General features: G+C 28.7%; 3 protein-coding genes across 3 annotated transcripts; all 3 read right to left on the minus strand.

The window, feature by feature from the left end:
- Positions 1 to 51: 51 nt before the first annotated feature.
- On the minus strand, positions 52 to 2,977 carry LOC103570872 (protein halfway-like). Its single transcript, XM_008548754.3, has 7 exons — positions 2,863 to 2,977; positions 2,526 to 2,793; positions 2,138 to 2,443; positions 1,898 to 2,073; positions 1,272 to 1,454; positions 929 to 1,087; positions 52 to 857 (listed from the first exon to the last, which is right to left on the minus strand). Exons 2-7 carry the CDS (start codon positions 2,791 to 2,793, stop codon positions 462 to 464), a joined length of 1,488 nt encoding a protein of 495 aa, XP_008546976.2. The 5' UTR covers positions 2,863 to 2,977; the 3' UTR covers positions 52 to 461.
- Positions 2,978 to 3,938: 961 nt separating this feature from the next.
- LOC103570874 (uncharacterized) lies at positions 3,939 to 14,515 on the minus strand. Its single transcript, XM_053737036.1, has 8 exons — positions 13,851 to 14,515; positions 11,976 to 12,119; positions 9,755 to 11,722; positions 7,381 to 7,497; positions 5,806 to 7,107; positions 5,071 to 5,301; positions 4,818 to 4,999; positions 3,939 to 4,561 (listed from the first exon to the last, which is right to left on the minus strand). Exons 1-8 carry the CDS (start codon positions 13,989 to 13,991, stop codon positions 4,207 to 4,209), a joined length of 4,440 nt encoding a protein of 1,479 aa, XP_053593011.1. The 5' UTR covers positions 13,992 to 14,515; the 3' UTR covers positions 3,939 to 4,206.
- Positions 14,516 to 15,768: 1,253 nt separating this feature from the next.
- Positions 15,769 to 18,666, minus strand: LOC103570876 (uncharacterized). The gene is made up of 5 exons (XM_008548759.3): positions 18,229 to 18,666; positions 18,021 to 18,149; positions 17,103 to 17,210; positions 16,909 to 17,037; positions 15,769 to 16,832 (listed from the first exon to the last, which is right to left on the minus strand). The coding sequence occupies exons 1-5, from the start codon at positions 18,659 to 18,661 to the stop codon at positions 16,192 to 16,194; spliced, it is 1,440 nt and encodes a 479-aa protein (XP_008546981.1). The 5' UTR covers positions 18,662 to 18,666; the 3' UTR covers positions 15,769 to 16,191.
- Between the last annotated feature and the right edge of the window lie 258 nt (positions 18,667 to 18,924).

The following is an 18,924-nucleotide window of genomic DNA, read 5'->3' on the forward strand; positions in this document are numbered from 1 at the left end:
TAATATTATACAAATGTATATGATTTTGTAAAAATAATTGATATTGATTAAAAATTTGATACATTAATTACGTGTTACATGAATTTACAAATTAAACATATTTTTTTTATTGAGTAACTGTTGTGGGACAGCTACAAAAATACTTAATAGTATATTGTGTAATCAAGGATGTAAAAAGATGATTTCAGACCAGGGTAGTTGGCTGTCCCGAGTCGTAGGCAGGCTGACATCACCCGCAGTTTAAAATCGTGTTTCAGGATGAGTTATACACAATATTTTTCATGATTACCTGAATTGGAACAGAGTTTCATTATCAGCAACGTCAAAATAGTATATTACACACCATAGAAGGAAAGTAAGAGATTCCAGTCTGCGTGTCTATTTATTTACTCGAGTAGAAGGCGATATGGCAGCCAGCAGTTAAAAATATTTATAAAGTTCTTAGTAATAATTAAAATAAACTACAAATGAATTTCAAAAAACCAGTCGAAACGTGACTTCGGTATTACTTTTGAAAACCAAGGAAGTTTACCTTCTTTTTTGTAGTACCAATAATCGAAAAAAAACTTAGTCAATACAGTTACTAGTAAAATTACTTCAATTGTAATAATGCAATAAATATAATCAGTCAGATCATTATTAAATTTGCACATTTGCTTTACATCTAAATCAACTACTCGGTCTAGACAATTTTTGCAATAAACTTGATCGTCATCAATAACATTTAATAGAAGCCAATCTTTGAGATATCTCGCTGCATAACAGTCACAAAATACTTCATTTCCACCGAGTTTTATAAAACTATTCACTTCATCTGAGTCGTTGTATTGTTTCGGTACCAAAATATAAGTCGGGATCTGCATCAAATAAATGTATTATCTAATTTATTTATTTAACATCCGGTCTCTACTGTAATAAAATTACTTACTGACTTAAGTTTGTTGAAACGGAGAGAAAGAGAATAAAAAGTGTTTGCAAATTTTGATCCTTCGAGAATATTTATTGATGATATTTCGTTATAATCAGCGTACAAGTGTTGTAAGTAATGATAGGATGGATTGGTAATGATTTCATCTAATTTATCAATCTACAAATCAATGAATATTAGAATATTTTTCAGCAGATCTGCACCTGAAAGTTTAAATTCTTACCTCTGCGCAAAGAACGACTATCTGTCCTCTAAACAGAGCAGGAATTTAAATTTCGGTGGAGGTATGATGAAAAATTTGTATTGTAAAGTTTAGATCTGGTGGAAAATAATAAATACATACGCTATTATTAGTAACAGTGAGAGTAACTGTATAAGGAGGAAGTTCTTTAGGTAATTCAGTCAAATTGTTACTGCTGCAATCAACATCGACAGTTCTTACTGATACGTTGTTTGCAAATGATACCATTCTGTTAAAATTACATTTGCAGTGCCAGTTTTCACCTCTTGGACATTTTGAAAGGAGCTTTATAAAAGTAGTTTAAATTATTAAATTTATATACACTGGGAAAAATTCGGAGTTATTACGAATTTTATTTCAATTCGAATTCACTCCGAATCGAAGTTTCAATATGAAAATTAATTTTTTTTTCAGAGTCGATTTCACTTCGAAGTGAATTTAACTTCGAACCAGAATTTCGATAATAAAATAAATTCCGTTTCGGAGTAAATTTGATTCCGAACTGGAGTTTAAATATTTAAATAAATTTCCTTCACGAGTTCATTTCTCTGCGAACCGAAGTTTCAATATTTCAGTAAATTCCCTTTCAGAATGAATTTTATTCTAAGGGGAATAAATAAATAGGAAGTCATCCGCTTTGATTCACTCTGGATTTAATCCACGCTCGCTCCGTAAATTTTTCTACTGTATTACATAATTTAAAATAATTATTTTGTAAGGCTAATTACATTTTCAATATGTCGAAGTTCTTCGAGTGATAATTGCTCAGTTTCATTAAACCAGACATAGTTATTATAAGCTGAGCAAACACTTTTATTTCTGTGAATAAACGATAACCACCGTGAATAATTTTTATTTGTATCTATAGTATTTGCAATTTCCGTGCATGAAATTGTATTTATTCCTGCATGTACAAGAAAAAGTTATTAATTGTATTGAAGAAATGAAATTTAAATAAAAGTCATTACCAGAAATATCCAATGTATGAAGTTTTTCATTTAATGCTGGTAAATGAGTAATATTGTTGTAAGATAAATCAAGATGCTTTAAATAATTTAATTGTGTCATAAAATTATTCTCAATATCTGTAAGAGCATTGTTTGATAAATTCAAACAATAAATTTTTGTATCATTAAGAAATTGACCTTCAACACGATTTATTCGTCCATCAGTTATTGACAGTGATTTTAGATTTTTCCATTTTACTCCACTTATATCTAATACGTCAATAGTCGCATTTCTTATATGGAGATCATAAATATTTGATGAAAAATCTATTTTAAATAAATATATTCAAAATAATTAATTGACTGAACTAAAGTTAAATAAGCTCGATGAAATAGTATATTTATTTACTTGCACAATCAAGAGAAGTGTCAAGTATGTCTGAATTCAAATTGCAGCAATAAATTGCATCCCTTTGTTCAATTTCATCTGATAAAAATTTGATTTTTTTACATGGACAATTATTTGAATTCATGACATCAGAACAGTCTATATAGTCTTGATGAAAGCATTTTGATTGTGACGAATGGTCTATTGTCGAATTTGAATAATTGAACTGTTGTAAATGTACTCGTATAATAACATTGAGTAAATAAATAATTATAATTAAATATTTCATCTGTAAATAATTAAAAGTTATAAATATTTTTATAACAAACTAAAAAAAAATTTAAATAAGTAAATTTACCTTTTATTTGTCTCGGAATTTTAATAAGAACACAAGTACAAAAACAATAAATTTAATTTAATGACAATAATTAATCACTTTAGTTATTTTACTGGTTTATATTGAAGTGAAGAAATTTAAAAGTCTAGTGTATTTGGAGTTCATTTATTATATTTTTAAAAAATTTGTCCATTAGAAGCAACGACTATGACAAAGTAGTCGATAAAAAAATCATGAAATAAATCGAAGGCCAATTAAAAGATAAAAAAATAGTTCATTAATGTAATTACTATATTTTTATTTAAGTCATTACACTTTTTTTTGTTGATTAAAAATTATCTGAATGGTTAAAAAATTTAGTTTGTAATTATTTCTTAAATATTTACGGCATTGGTCATATTTTTTTTATTTGAACTTTTAAATTCACAATACAAATTTAAAAATTTATTAAAAAATCATAATCTGATGCAGATAAATCTTAAATTTTATTGTAGGATCCAGTTTTTTTCTTTTTTTAAAAATATTAAGAGTTAGTTCTTAAAATCATTATCATTAATTTTTACAAATAATTTAAACATTTGTTTTGTTGATAATAATTACTATTTAAACTAAAACTTTTTAGAGAGTTATATTTAATTAAACTGCAGCTTTTTTTTTAAAAATGATTTTAAAAATTTTAACATTGGAAGTTCGTCGCGCTCTTTTTATTTTCTCTCACCATGACGTTAAAATTCAAGACATCTTTAAAAATTCTCGAGTTCAATTTTCGTCAGTCAAAATTTCAATCTTTTCTTTTTTATTTTCGCTGGTTAAATGATTGAACTCTGTCTTTTTGATGCTAAATTTGCACTTGTCAAATATTGTGATTCTTGTTTTTAAATAATCAAATTTCAATTACCAATAAATTGCTTGATATTTAGAAAGTGATTACAACAAAAAATTTGAATAAAAACGGTTTGGAAAATTCTCTATAATTTCCCTTAACTTATTTACTTTTACCGAAAAAATTTATCTGAAAATTTTCGTTTAAAAAAAATTCTAATTTAAGTTTGGAAATTTAAAATAAAAAAAAAGTTGCTTAGAGAAACCGATGAAAAATATTGTGATGTTTCAAATTAACAGACCGCTTACTTTTTCTTTACCAGAATAATAATTACTAGTATAAAAAAAAAACATTACAAAAGTAATATCAGTCTTCAAAACTTAATCACTAGTGAGAAATTGTTTGTAGCTTATCAACTATTACTTATAAAAATAAGTCTAATATAATTTTAAAAATATTTTATAAGGCACGAATTGGAAGAAAAATAATATAACTTTTATACTTAATAATAGTAATTAATTTGATATAAAAATATATATTCTTTAAAAATATTCTAAACTAAGAACACTTTCAGTGACGGTAACTTTATCATTTTGAATTTTTTTATCTGGAGTATTTTCTGCAGTCGCTAGATCTACTTGTTTGATACAAAAATTTGATTCTTGTTTATTGTTATCATTAATTTTAAAATTAATATCAGTCTTTTCATGTGAATCGTTACTACTTAAGTCATCATCATTAATTATATCATTTATAGCACTCATTGGTTTTGAATTAAGACGTTTTGTAATAAGATTTTGGTTACTGGGATTTGATAAAAATATATCACATCTTTTTGTATGTAGTTTCATGTTATCGTGACGATTAAATCCTCGTTTACATCCAGGGCAGAAAAATCTAAACAAAAAAAAAAATCTCAAGAATTTGTCGTTATTACACTAACAAATCATGATACTGAAGTTAGTCAACGTCTTGTAATTTTTAAAAAATGATGAATTATAAAAAAAAAAAATAATTTAAAAAATTGCACTTGTAATTTTTTAAATTTTGTACATGTGCATATTTTTAGTTTTTCTTTTTAATTGATTTGTTAAAAAAAAAATTCGGAAATTTATAAATTGTCTCTTAACTTCAGAATCATTTAATTTAATACCTCTTTCCGCTATGAACAGCTCGATGTGCTGCCAAATGTGATTGCTGAGCAAAATCTTTGTTACAAATATCGCATTTATATTTTCTGATTCCCTCGTGCTTAAGCAAATGTTCTTTGAGAATATGACTACTTTTATAAACATTTGGACAAATAGGACACTTAAATTTTCCTTCTGAATGAACCTGAATACAAAAATAAAATAATTAGTTAATAATTAATTAATTAATTGTAGAAACAAAAAATAATTCATTACATTTTGATGATTATGCAGAGCTTTTCGTGACTTAGTATGTTTACCACATATATCACAAATATAATCTTTCGAATGAATGTTTTCATAGTGTCGTTCGAGTGTTTTTTCTGAGCTAAAATGATGTGAGCAATACTTGCACATCAATGATTTGTTTTTATTGTGAGTAAGCATATGAGTTCGCATACGTCCTTTACAGTAAAAAGTCTTTTTGCATATATCACATGTAATATCCTAAAAAAAAAGTGGTATTAATCTTTAAATTAGTTTGCAATTTTTCACCATACCTGCACCGAAAGTTTAAATTCCCGTCCTGACAGGAATTTAACTTTTTATGTCTCGTCTTTCCCACAAACAGGCAAAAATTTAAACCAGGTGCAGATCTAGTGAAAAATAGTATACACCACGAAGGAAGGCAGGAGTTCCCAATTCGCGTGTTTGCCTTCGACTCGGGTAGAAAAGTACACACGCGGGTTGGAATATTCTGGCGGGAAGTTTTGAAATTGTCCCGCAGTTTTTAAAATTTTTTAAAATTAATTAATTAATGAAATTTAAAGATTATTGAATACTGTTTTCAATAAAAAATTTGTTTTATAGATAGACCAAACTCCCAGTAAAAGCAGATAAGAAAAAATAGTGCGTGGCCTGGGATAAAACACAATCTATTTAACTTCTCTCGCCTGAAGTCGTTGTTCCATCCCTTGCCAAGTACACCATAAATTAAAAAAAATAAATTACCTTGGCTGGTTTATGAATAGCACTATGATAAAGCAAAACTTGACGAGCAGCAGTCGAAAAGTCGCAAACTTTACATTGATAAGGCTTAGCACCAGTATGAACATTCAAATGTTCCTCCAATAAAACCGCAGTACCAAAATTTTTGTGGCAAACGTCACACTTAAATGGTTTGATATTCAAATGACTTTTTCTTATGTGACTGCGTATGTTTGTGACAGTAACAGTAGCAAAGTCGCAAGCGTTGCAACGATACGGTTTCATATCTAAGTGACTCCAAATATGCACCCGACATTTATCAACCCGCGGGTAGCTGGCATTGCAAATCAAACATACTAAATTTTTCTTATCATTAAAGTAATAGTTGCTATTGACAGCACTTTCATCAATGACAGTCATGTCAATACTATAATACTTTTCTATTTCTTCTTTCTGTTCTTTACTTATCAGATCTGACAATTTACCAAAACTCCCACTCGTGCGGCGTTTTTTTATACTCAACCCATCATCGCCGTATTCATCTTCATCCTCATCATCATCTTCTTCATCAAAAGTTTCTTTGGTTTTTTTATTAAAACCGGAATCAATAATCGAATTTCTCAAGCGTTCGATTGTCAAATTGCAAAGTTGATTAGCATTCGCTTCGGGTATTGATGCTGGTATTGATAAACTTGAAGAATTTATGTGACTTTCAGCTTCATCTCCAGTTGCCAATCCAACGTCATCTTGCGGCTCACTATTTTTTTCATTTTCCGACTTTGGTTTGTCAGGTTCCGGCAGTACTAAGGTAGAGATCCATGTCGATTCATCAGACTTTTTCTCTTTTTTCACGACGAGTAGAGAATTATTGGAAATGTTTTTATCAAAATCTGTACTGTCGATGTCAGAATTTTTTATCTTTGTTTTGTGACTCTTTTCTTTCTCTTCCACACGCTTGGATTTGCGCACTGGGCTGTGGGATATTGAATTCAAAGATTTCCGCGGTCTTTTCAAGGCTCGAACTGGAGGAAATAATTCTTTGCAGAGGTTTGACTGCGGACGTTGCTGGTGTAAACTGGTAATGTCCGCCAGAACGTTATCGTAAGACTTTTCGGGCACTTGATTAACTATAGTTGGAAGATCCGTGGCAGAAGATACTGATGGCAAATTGGTCATAGTGGAAGCTGGTTCAAGTTTTGACGGAGATGTAGATTTTTTTTTTAAATTAGCAGGTTCGGGATAATCTGGAGGAAGTTCGTTTTCTTTATCTGATTCTTCATTTTCATCGGAAGATTCAGATTCATCTTCATTATTTTCTGGTAATTCCTATAAATATCAATTTTATATAAATATACTTTTTATTTTTAATAAAAAATTGTTTATGATTTTAAGAAAATTTTGAGTAATTGCACTGAAAAAAATTGGGAATGAATTCGGAGTAATTATAGATTTTATTTCGAACCAGAGTTTGAATATTAAAATAAACTTCCCTTTGGAGTAAACTCCAAGGGGATTAAATAGAGTCACCCACTCTGCATTCACTCCGCAACTTTTTTAGTCAAAAAAATAAAATTATCGTAAGAAAAAAAAAATTATTACTTTTTTCTTTAAATTACATTGAGTTTTATGACACTGGTCATAAAAATCACATAAAAATTCAAGAGTTCCAAGACATCGCATACAAACAGTCTGAGGTAAACCGTCATTTTCTTTCACCTAAAATATAAATTTTAAAATTACAAATTTAAAAAAAAACTCGTAAATTGACAAAGGAAGAGGGTAAAATAAAAAGTTGGTTAAGAAATTAATAGATAAAAAATTTCAATAAATTTATTTTAAAAATCACTTCGTTCGAGACAAGAAATTTTTGAGATGTTTTATATATTAAAAGAATAAAAATACAATATTACAATCATGCAGAAAGTTTTAAATACATGGAAGTCAGAAAAAAAAATAATAAACGATTGAAACAACAAGCGCTGGAAAAATATTATAATTTTTATTTAATGTAAATAATGGAATTGGTAAATGAGCATATTATTTTAAATATTTAGACATATGTATATGTATATATAATATTTAAAAAAGAAAATTAATTCTACAGAATTACAGTAATATATTCAGCGTAAATAATTACCAATTTAAATTGGAATATCATCTTACATAACTATATTTTTATAATTATACAATGGTACAAGACTTATTACATTACAATTAATCGAATATACGAGTGTAAAAATTATTGCTTTACTTTTAGAGATGTCGTCAGTCTTAAGACCACGGACGGTGGAAAATACAATTTTTATTTTTTCATTTATTTTTTTTTTTATGATTTTTTACTGCAATATATCGCGTTACTAATTCCAAAGACTTATATTTTTATACGCTCTCTTGGCTTTATACTGTAAAAAATTTGCATAATTAACACCATTTAAATCCAGAGTTAATGTGAAGTGGATTACTGTTTATTTGTTTAATTTCCTTAGAGTAAAATTCACTCCAAGGAATTCATTTTAATATTGAAACTCTGGTTCGCAGTAAAATTTATTCCTGAAGGTAATTTACTATGATATTAAAACTCTGGTTCGGAGTGAAATTTACTTTTGAAGGGAATTTATTTTAGTATTAAAAATATGAATCAGAGTAAATGCGGATTTAAATAAAATCCTGATCATTCCGGAAGTACTCCGCTGAAAAACAAACTTTAAATTTACGTACGTGGAGTAAATTTTTTTAAAACTCTGGAACTTCTGGTGACTGGATTTCAATAAAGTCTGTAATCACTCCAAATTCACTTACAATTTTTTTTAAACTATAGAGAGTTCTCTGGGCTGTAACAATTGGGAGTAAATAAGAAGTAATTACGGATTTTATTTCAATTCAAATTCACTAGAAGTTTTGAAATTTTCAAAAAACTCATTTCTCATACGGAGTAAATAGAGAACTTGTTATTTTAGAGTGATCTGGATTTTATTGAAATCTGTCTTGAGTCCGATTCGGAGTTTTAATATTTAAATAAATTCCTTTGGAGTAAATTTTACTCCTGTGGCATTAAATGAATATAAAGTCATGCAATCTGCACTCCGGATTTCATGTGCATACTCCGTAAATTTTTTACAGCGTAGCTTAAAAGACGTATAAAAATATAAGACCTTTTGGATTTAATAACGCGACATATTTATTGATCATTTAAATCTTTTTATTTCGCTTTCACGACAATTAAAAAGGCACTCTTATTTCAATGTTATCACTTTATCACACAATCAATAAAAAATAGATATTTTACATTATTTTTATATATATAAATATGTATAACATCGTAATATACGTATGGGTTGTATCATTAAGTGTCTTTATACGTCAAGTATAAACTAACAACCTTACTATTTTTTTTTAAATATCTTTTGTATCAAATATAAATTTCAAATATATTTTTTATATATACGTAACTCGTTTTATAATTTTTTTTCATATGTTCAATATCGAAAAAATTTTCTCAGAAAATGTATATAAAATAGTTGATTTATCGAATCCAAAAAACAAAAATATTTATATAATTTTGGAAGACACTACAAAATATTACTAATTTTACTTGATGATTGAGCTTTTAATTACTACGCAATTAATTCATTAATTAAATCTTCCTAAAGTCGGTACAAAATAAAGCTTAAATTACTAACCAGGAAGATTAAAAAAAAATATATAAATATATATAATGACATAATGTAATAGAAAAAAAAAATTAATAAATAAAATGTAATTATTTTTACGATACTGAATTAGCCGACGTCAAATAATTTTTGAATTTTTTTTCTCAATGATAAATAATATAAAATAAAATTTTTCAAAAAATTGCACCTGTAGATTTTAAAATTTTTTACCTGTGCATATTTTTATTTTATTTTTTTTTATCATCAATTTGTTGAAAAAAAAAATCCAATAGTAAATTGTCTGTTAATTTCAGGATCATTTATTTCTCATTAGAATCCGAAGTATCAACTGATGCTGGCGAGGGCGCTGATTTATCACAAACTCCCGTTTGATTTTTACTATCAGTCGTAACAATTCTTCCCGATTCAGCAAAGTGCCTTTTTCTGTGTACTTTCATATTATCACGTCTATTAAATTTACGTCCACACTCAGGACACGCATGAGTTTTTTCACCATGAACATGACGATGTGCTGCCAGATGACTGGCTTGAGCAAAACTGGCTCCACACTTTTGGCACACGTGCTTTCTTAAGCCTTCATGTTTAAGCAGATGTTCATTCAAAAATGCTTTAGATGCATATCGATTATTACAAACATTACAAACAAAAGGTTTCGGATTTGAATGCTGCAGTACATGCGCTTTATATTTCGATGCAACTTTAAATGTTTTAGAACAAATTTCACACGTGTAAGTTGTCGCGTGTCGTGTTTTTATGTGATCATTCAGTACCGCTAAACTTGAATAAAGATTATAACAAAAACGGCAACGAAAATTTCGTCTATTTTTCAAATGTACACTTCCAATATGACTGAGCAATCGTGTGCGAAATGGAAATATTTTACCGCAATATTCGCAAGCTAAATTTTGCGGAGGAAGATGTGACTTTACATGCATCTGCAGTGAAACTTTATGATGATAACTCTGCCCACAATCGGAACATTGGTAGGGTTTGATGCCTTTGTGAACGTTATCGTGTTCAGTCAAATCGAACTTTGATCTAAATCGCTTTGGACACTTGGGACATTGCATCGGCCGTGGATTTGTATGTGAACATCTTATGTGTTTCATAACATCTGACTTACATACAAATTTAGCGACGCAAAGTGTACACGCGTACTGTTTTATACCAAGATGTGTTTTAACATGGACAGTACACTTGTCCCGACGTTCATAAAATTTACGGCATAATTTACACGAGTATCCGGACTGACCGTCGACTGTTGTGCTTTCGACGTTATCGTCAACGCGAATTTCTTCGCCGTCAATACGAAAAAGTTCTTCGGGATTCCTTGTCGATACTAGACCACCACCACCACTGTCGCTGATACTAGACAGCCGTTTTTCCAGTTCCTCTAACTCAGCAGTTCTCGTAGCACCGGAGTCTTTGTCTTTTCCAACTTTTCCCTTAACGATCGTGTTGATTATCTGACTCAATTCCGAGTTGTTTTCATCTTCCAATAGATTGACTATTTCAGAACCGACGAGGCATGAGCCTTGGTCGGGAAATACGCGAGCTAACACAGTAACAAATGATTCTGTTTCTTGTTTTTTTCTCAGTTCTAATGTAAAACTGATGTCCTCGATGTCACCATTGCGATTATTTGATTCTTTGACGGAAACTTCAACGTCCGGTGATGATGATACGGCTGTCAAAACTTTATTTAAAGCTGAAGTTGGTATTTGAATCATTCGTTTTTCATCACTACTCTTTTCTTGTGTCTTAGATCCTGTTGTATTGTCATTCGTCTTATTGTTAATAGCCTCGGAATTCAAACTAGCTCGGTTCTGATTTTGATTTTGACTCCGCAGTCGCGTTACAATGGACACTCCTTCCTTGACAGCAGATTTTGTTCTCGTGGTGACTTTGTTGAGTGACAAATTTTTCGACTTTGTTTTTTTCCGCGTTTTCATACGAGACTCGGGTGTGTTGCGACTTCTCAACCATCTGCGGTTGGGCGTTTCGTCAACGACACGATCATTGGCATCCTTGTCATTACTTTTAGACCTTGTTTTAGGTGAAGTTCGTGTTCTTTTAGGTTTTGTTGTAATTTCCTGCGGCTCAGTAACATCTTTGCACTTTTCTTCACGTGTTGGATCAACGTTTTCTATGTCAGCTGTTGAATTATGATTTTTATCGGTACTGTTGTTGTTGGTAGACGTGCTAGCTGGTTCAGCAATCACTACTGACTCTTCCACGACATTTGTTTCCTCGGTTATTATTTTTTCTCCCTACGATAAAACGAAATAGATGTACCAGATAAATATAAAACCTTTTTATAGATCTCTCTCTATTTTTTTTTTTTCAATTTTTTTATTATTTAAATAATTATCAGAAGTTTTTTTTTAAATTTATAGTAGAAAAATTTAAAATAAAGAGAAATCTATTGAGCTGTGGTCAATAAATTGCATCGTAAAAGAGCGGTAGAGTATTTATATTATTTAAGAAAAAAAAAAAAAAAACCAAAAACAAAAGTAGACTTACGACGTCTGGTATGGAAGGTACATCATACTGATCGCGTAACAGTTGTTGAGTACGTAGACATTCCTCTTGAAAGTCACAAACAAATTCAAGTTTTCCCAGACATTGAACGCAGATCGACTTCGGCAGAGGATCCGTCTCATCTATCTGTGATTTAAACACAATTCATACATCTCATTTTAGTTAATTAAACTCATCATCATTGTTATTGTTATCATTATCACCACTAATTAACGTTGAATTATTTTGTTTTATTTTACATTAAATTAAAAATAATAATTTACTCCCATTACTTTGAAACCCTACCGCTCCAAGATATATTAACAGTTAATAGGTTTTATATTTTAATTAATCTATATATTATATTTTATTATTATAAAGCGATTTTCTGGTTCATCTATTCGTTTGTTATGTAATTATTTTATTACCCAAGCACAGTAATCCTCAGCTATTAATTTTATGTTAATGTTAAGTCTTAAGTTTAAAACTAAATTTTGAAATTTAATAATTGGTTTAAAATGTTCGATTTATTTTAAATAAACTGACATTTTTTCTATAAATTTACCAATTCATTCTATACTGAAATTACCTGAGGTCTAATAATTTTTGGATTTTTTTAAAACAATAAATTGGAAAAAATATTTAAGAATATTGCGCCGACAGTTTTTTGAATTTTCTATACAGTGAAAATTATTGTGTTAAAATTAATCTGTGTGTTAGAAGCGGACAAATTTGTGTTGAATTTAAACGCAAAATTTGTGTTAAAATCTCAAGACAAAAGTCGGGTAATACGAGAAGTTAATTCAAGACTTTTTAAATGTCAGTGGCGACAAAAAAATGTTAACGTTTACATTTTATTTTTGTCCCATGGATATTCAGTAAATATAATTAATATATTATGAAGAGATTATCAACAGTGATGACAATTATTATTTAACAATCAACTATTTTTTGATAGTAAATAACTTTTTTATTAAAGTCAAGGTTTTAAAAAAATCACGTGATATTTAATACCAGTTGCAAATAGTAAATCAATTAATTTCTTTTAAAAAAACAAAACCACATTTTTATTTGGCGAAAAAATAATTTTAACATTACATTAAATAATTCGAAATTGTAACTAAATATTTTTCATTGGTATGATCAAAATTCCAGCTTTTAGTAAATGGTAAATTTAATATATTAATAATTCAAATTTTTAAGTAAAATTGACATTTATAAAGTATCCATTTCACTTGAATTTTTCTAATAATTCTTCCGTGACTATCGATTGGCTTTTTAACATAAATTTTGTGTTAATTATAAAGTAACTCTTAATAAATTTGAATAATTACAATTTTTGTACCAAATAACACTTTTAAAGTGTTAAATAGTAGATCGATTTAAAATTTTTAAGCAAAACAGTGAAATGTGTTGATTGAACACAAAAAATTTAACACAGACCGTTTTTCCCAGATACACAATATTTTTTACTGTGTACAAGTGCAAATTTTTTTTTTTTAATAAAATTTTTAAAAAATCCAAAAATTTTCAACTGTCTGCTAACTTAAGAATTTAATTTTATTAATAAGCACAAGAAAAAATCAAGTTTGCAACAAAGAAAATAAAGTGAGCAAGTAAACAAGAGATTTAAAATACTAGACAGATTAAAATTTAAAAAATGAATAAACTGCATAGTAGTAAATAAGAAGTATCATGCATTCAACAAAATACATATCAAATAAAAGCATTATAGCAGTATAAATAAAAAAAATGATGAATAGTGCAAGCGTCCCGACGCGTCTCCATCGGCATCGCCATTTTCCTAACCCTCTTTCCCTTTGTCTTTCTACATAAATATATAAAAAACTAAATGATATCAAATAAATAAAAACTCACCACAATATTTATTTTGTTAAATATTTTCAATCCTAGTAATCTTTTAGTACCTTCTTCGCCAAAAATATCAATATATATGCTTTCAAATTGTCCACATAATCTGCAAACTTGATGCACTTGCTCAGGTAACTTCATCTCCATTTTTGTTTTAAATTAAACAACAATATCGCAACAGACATACAATTAAATTAATAAATATGAAATTTTATATTTTCAAATATCATTCCCAAATCAACGTCATGCCAATATATCATATTATTTAATATATGATTATTTATTTTCGTTTTTATAAAACGGGGGATAATTGCGCGAAAAAAATTAAGTAAACGAAAAAAAAAGTAACATGGTAGTTACCCGCATCTAGGCATTCTTACATATTTATATATTGTTTGTTTTTGTATATAAATTTATAATAATTACTTATTCTATATATTTATTTATCACACTTGTTTGATAATATGAATTTATTGTACTAATTTATAGCTTTACTTAGGACAATAAACGGTTATTGAGGCACTATGTTGACACTAAAATTGTCCTTGGCCCTCTAAGTTAAAGTTTCTACGAGCTATGCTTTTCTTTTTCTATAATCTATAGGCTCTCTCTTTTCCTCTCTTTGTCGCTCTTATTCTCATCTTTATTGCTATGGTAGCGTCGGTGGTTCGTTAGTTTTTTTAAGTTAAGAATTGGCAACACAGTCGAATCGCGTTATAAGTCCGGCTTGTATCTTTTTCTTTTAACCAGATTCGCGTTAATATGAGAGAAACACTAAGCGGACTTATAACGCGACTCGACTGTAAAATTACAACACTACGACACCTAGTGGCCGTTTAAAAAAATACTATTTTTAAAGCGGGAAATATTTCAAACATAACAATGTCATGAGTGAATGTAGCAGTCATCAGACAATTTATAAGTTTTAAATAAATAAATAAATTAATTTTAATAATTAAATTTTAAAAAATGCGCGCGCTAATTCTTAAGTTATTTGAATATGCATTTTTCTTTTTTTTTTACTCACATTTTATTTATTCATTCAAAAATTTTTTTAATTCTTAACTGACGTTACAGTCACACTCATGACAATTTCATGTTTAAATAAATTTTTATGACAGCCCTAATTAATTTAATTATTAACACAAATAATTTTAAATCAAATTATTGAATTTCAATATTTAAATTTCGCGCCGTTGGCGCTACTACGCGTCGCTGTATTCAAACTTAAATTTTTGCTAAAGTGGGGGTGGTCGATTAGTCACAAAATCGATTGCTATGTATTCAACTGACGGTTCGATAGCGGCAGTCAGTATCATCGAGAATGGCAGTAGTAGTCCAGATCCTTTACATTTGAATTGAAATAGTATCGCAATGGCGTCGTGTAATTATCCATAAAATTTTGTGCTCATAGTTATTGTTTAATTAAATTATGCAGTGATTGTTAAATTTAAATTGTTCAGTGTTTGTGGTGCAGTTGAATGTTAAGTGTTCAGTGCTAAAGTGTTGCTGATGGCTGATGCTGATATCTTCCAAGTTCCTGAGCCAAATCATCTAGTATCGTCTGGTGGGAAATAGCAGTTAAGTGACGTTTGTTTAGCTGCAATACACTTGGAGCAATTTGAATGAAATCTCCGAGTGTATTAGGACACCCTTCTGCATATTATTTTTCCACCAAGGTTTGTTCAAACACTCAAGTGTTTTTTCTTTTAATTTTAAATATTTCTATCATTTTCGGCCGCCATTTTATTTTGACTTACGATTTTTAATTTTTCTCGTTTTTAAAGATTTATTCTTCAAATATTTAAATTTATCGCGCAAGTAATGGGAATAGTAAATAAAAATAAAACATTTTAAGTGTACTTTTTTATCTGGGTGCATTCGGAAATGCCCCCTATATTTTAATAAACTTTAATTTCTCATAATTACAATTATAATTATTCAAACATTCAATATTTAAATAACATGAACTCTAACATTTTTTTTTATTTCTCAACCACAATCATGAAAGACAATAATTTTAAACGTATATACATAACAATTACAAACAAAAATATTTAATTTATGCTCGTCCTGCAAAACTTCAATACAAAAATTCAAATAAATTAACGAAGTTACAAAGCGATTCAATTTTATAAATGCTCCCGGCAATTTGAATCATTTCTATTAATAGAAATAATTTTCCAATATCTCAATCAATTCTCAACAATAAAACACATAAACTTTTACTGTTACTGTACATTATAAACAAAGTTAATTAAATTTTTACAATTAATAATTAAACCCAATCAATAACTAATTAAATAATTCCCTGTACAGTATAAATTACAAAAGTATAAAAAGAAAACTATTTTTTTCGATGGAAAGTTATTTTGTCGCTGTCACTTAACACCTGATGTGAAACAATTTTTATACGTTTCTCCACTATTTTTCTAGAATTATCCGAATTCATGTTCTCACTTGTTGACGTTGATGCTGAATTCATTTCGTTTGATTCACTTGTAATTTTCTTCAGTGAATTATCAATTTTTTTACTCCTGCTCCTGTTTCTCATTGTTACATTCCGATCATCAAATATTTTCAACGGAGTTTGAATTTTCGCGCCCGGTTCAGACATTGAGTCTGATACTTTTTGCCTTGCACGTTTTCTTGGACTGCAAGTTAACTCTGTGCCATTACTCTGAGAATTAAAGTTTATTTTGTTTTGAATATCCAATGAATTATGACCAGAGTTTGTATTATTTCGTGATGACGTATCAGCATTTTCTTGCGTAGACTCATTGTCAGACGTAGATGACAAAATTATCTTTCGTTTACGTCTTGTAGCAATGGGAAATGTTTCTTCTTCTGATATACGTGATTGATTAGAAATATTTGAATTGTTTTCAGTATTTCTAGCTCTCAGAGCATCAGCATTTTTTTTTTCATACAATTCGAGCAAATCAAAATTGGTATCATAAAGTTTATCACGAATTTCTCGACCCAGACCTACAAAAAAATATACCATTATTTATTTTTATTATTAATAATTATTTAATTATTTAAAAATAGTAAATTATTTTACCATGAATTGACATCCACCCTAATGGATAATATGCTGAATTAATATTTCTTTTTATTGACTTCTTCGTTGCATTTTTATGATTTTTTATGGGTGTTTCGGTTGAAATATTTGATGGTGGCGATTGCAGTCCTATAATTTTTTTTTTAAATAAAAACATTATTATTGTAAAAAAATTAGTATTCAAAAATTATTACCTTTGCTTTTGAAAAATTTGTATACATTTTTAGCGTTAATTTGGATTTTTTGTTTTTTAATTGATTCAGTTTTGTAGCTGCGACTGTATGTTCTAGACTGACTAGATCCTGAAAAAATAAACAATACATTTTTAATATTTTTTGTTATCATTTATAAAAATAAAAAAATAAGCTCCGTTGATTTAAAAAAAAAAATTATTCAGGATCCGAAATGAAGCTCCGAAAAAGTTGAACCTAATTTGAAACTTTTTATGAATGGTTTTTGATTCTGATGGGGATATTGGTTTCCAATGGAAACTTTTTCCGAGCGAGAGTAAAATGTAGTAAAAATACGTTTTCAAAAATATGTTTTAACAACATTATTTTTTTACTCAAAAATCGCTCATATAAAATCCCAGACCAACTCTTTCTTTTACTATCAAAATTACAAAAGTTCAAAATAAGTTCCACTCGAAGTTCTAATCTGTCTCAAATTTAAAAGTTTCAGATGTTGAAGTTTTTTAGAACGAATTTTTTTAAACGAATGTCAGTTCGGTGAACAGACAGTGAAATTTTCTTGATTATTACCTCAAAAATTGTCTGACAATATAATATAATCTGTAGCTAAAAATTATAAAATAATATATGTTACAGTACTAGTATGCCTTTACTATTATTTATATGGATTTTAAAATAAAAATTAAATATTCAGTGTCAAAGTAATCGAGAATTCTAATAAAGAACTTATGCATTTACACCATTGGTGTTGTGAACTTTCTAATTTACATTCAAAAATTTAACACCGTGCTATGTGTAACTTTCACACCGCCAGTGTTAAAAATTTTAACACCAAATTATTGACATCACATCGCGGGCTCTAAATTTTTTAGTGTTCAGAACTTCCAAAAAATAGATAAAGAAAAAAAATATTTTACGTACTTTTAAGTTTCAGTTCAGAAGATTGTTTTGATGAAGACGTAGCTTGTGAAAGAGCAGTTGTAGTTGTAGTTGATTCACTATCTGTATGGTCATCACACGGAGTATTTTTTTCATTAACTGGTGTCCTGACTGCACAATAATAATAAATATAACAAACATAATTTCTCAGTACAAGAAAAAAAAACATGTTAGTATAAACAATTATTACCTGAGTTAAGTTCTGGATGATATTGATCGTATCGAACAGTAGGTTCAGTAGACGAAGATTCTCCGCTTTGTACCTCAGCATCTGTTTCACGATCATCTAGACACTCACGTTCGGAATTGCCCGTTGGTGTTTGTTCATAGAATCTAGTTAAATTTTTTCCCACTTCGTCGCTAAATTTAACTTTTCGAGGTTTGTCAGAGTCATCACTTGATGACCGCAATTCATCCTCCGTTATCCAACCGTCATCATAGTTTCCATAAACTTTGAACCGGGAGTTACTCCTGCTTTTTAATAAACTTTTGATTCGTTCTTCCGAAGAGGGGTGAGAAATAGAAGATATAGATAACTCTGGGATCTCGTGCTTTTTGTTTTCAGGTGTACTGTAAGATGGATGGTTTGTTTTCTGACCCTTTCGAGACTTTTTTTCACTCATAATTGTAATTTATTTTTTACTTTTAATAATATTATTAAATATATCAAAGATCCAATACTTATTTTATAAAAAAAAAAATGATTGAATAAATTAACGTCACCTCTACACGTCGGCGATTGAATCAAAGCTGAATGTATTCTAGTATTTTCTACTTGTACGAGCAATTTTATTTATACTCAATTCTTGGAAAAATTTATCAGGAAAAAAAATTTTAATTTACAAGCTCGAGTTCTTTTACATTCAGTTCTTAAATCTAGTGAAAA

This window comes from Microplitis demolitor, chromosome 2, assembly GCF_026212275.2.
Source record: "Microplitis demolitor isolate Queensland-Clemson2020A chromosome 2, iyMicDemo2.1a, whole genome shotgun sequence".
Taxonomy (NCBI): Eukaryota; Metazoa; Arthropoda; class Insecta; order Hymenoptera; family Braconidae; genus Microplitis; species Microplitis demolitor.

Excerpts from the sequence above, each read along its gene's own strand:
- LOC103570872 (XM_008548754.3), bottom strand. The coding sequence starts at position 2,793 with ATGAAATATTTAATTATAATTATTTATTTACTCAATGTTATTATACGA. Across the intron at positions 2,444-2,525 it reads CACTTCTCTTGATTGTGCAA|ATTTTTCATCAAATATTTAT; the intron begins GTAAATAAATAT and ends TATTTAAAATAG. Across the intron at positions 1,088-1,271 it reads TCACTGTTACTAATAATAGC|ATTGATAAATTAGATGAAAT; the intron begins GTATGTATTTAT and ends ATTGATTTGTAG.
- LOC103570874 (XM_053737036.1), bottom strand. The coding sequence starts at position 13,991 with ATGGAGATGAAGTTACCTGAGCAAGTGCATCAAGTTTGCAGATTATGT. Across the intron at positions 12,120-13,850 it reads TTAACAAAATAAATATTGTG|ATAGATGAGACGGATCCTCT; the intron begins GTGAGTTTTTAT and ends TTTAAATCACAG. Across the intron at positions 11,723-11,975 it reads TACCTTCCATACCAGACGTC|GGAGAAAAAATAATAACCGA; the intron begins GTAAGTCTACTT and ends GTTTTATCGTAG.
- LOC103570876 (XM_008548759.3), bottom strand. The coding sequence starts at position 18,661 with ATGAGTGAAAAAAAGTCTCGAAAGGGTCAGAAAACAAACCATCCATCT. Across the intron at positions 17,038-17,102 it reads CAAATTTTTCAAAAGCAAAG|GACTGCAATCGCCACCATCA; the intron begins GTAATAATTTTT and ends AAAAAATTATAG. Across the intron at positions 16,833-16,908 it reads AGGGTGGATGTCAATTCATG|GTCTGGGTCGAGAAATTCGT; the intron begins GTAAAATAATTT and ends ATTTTTTTGTAG.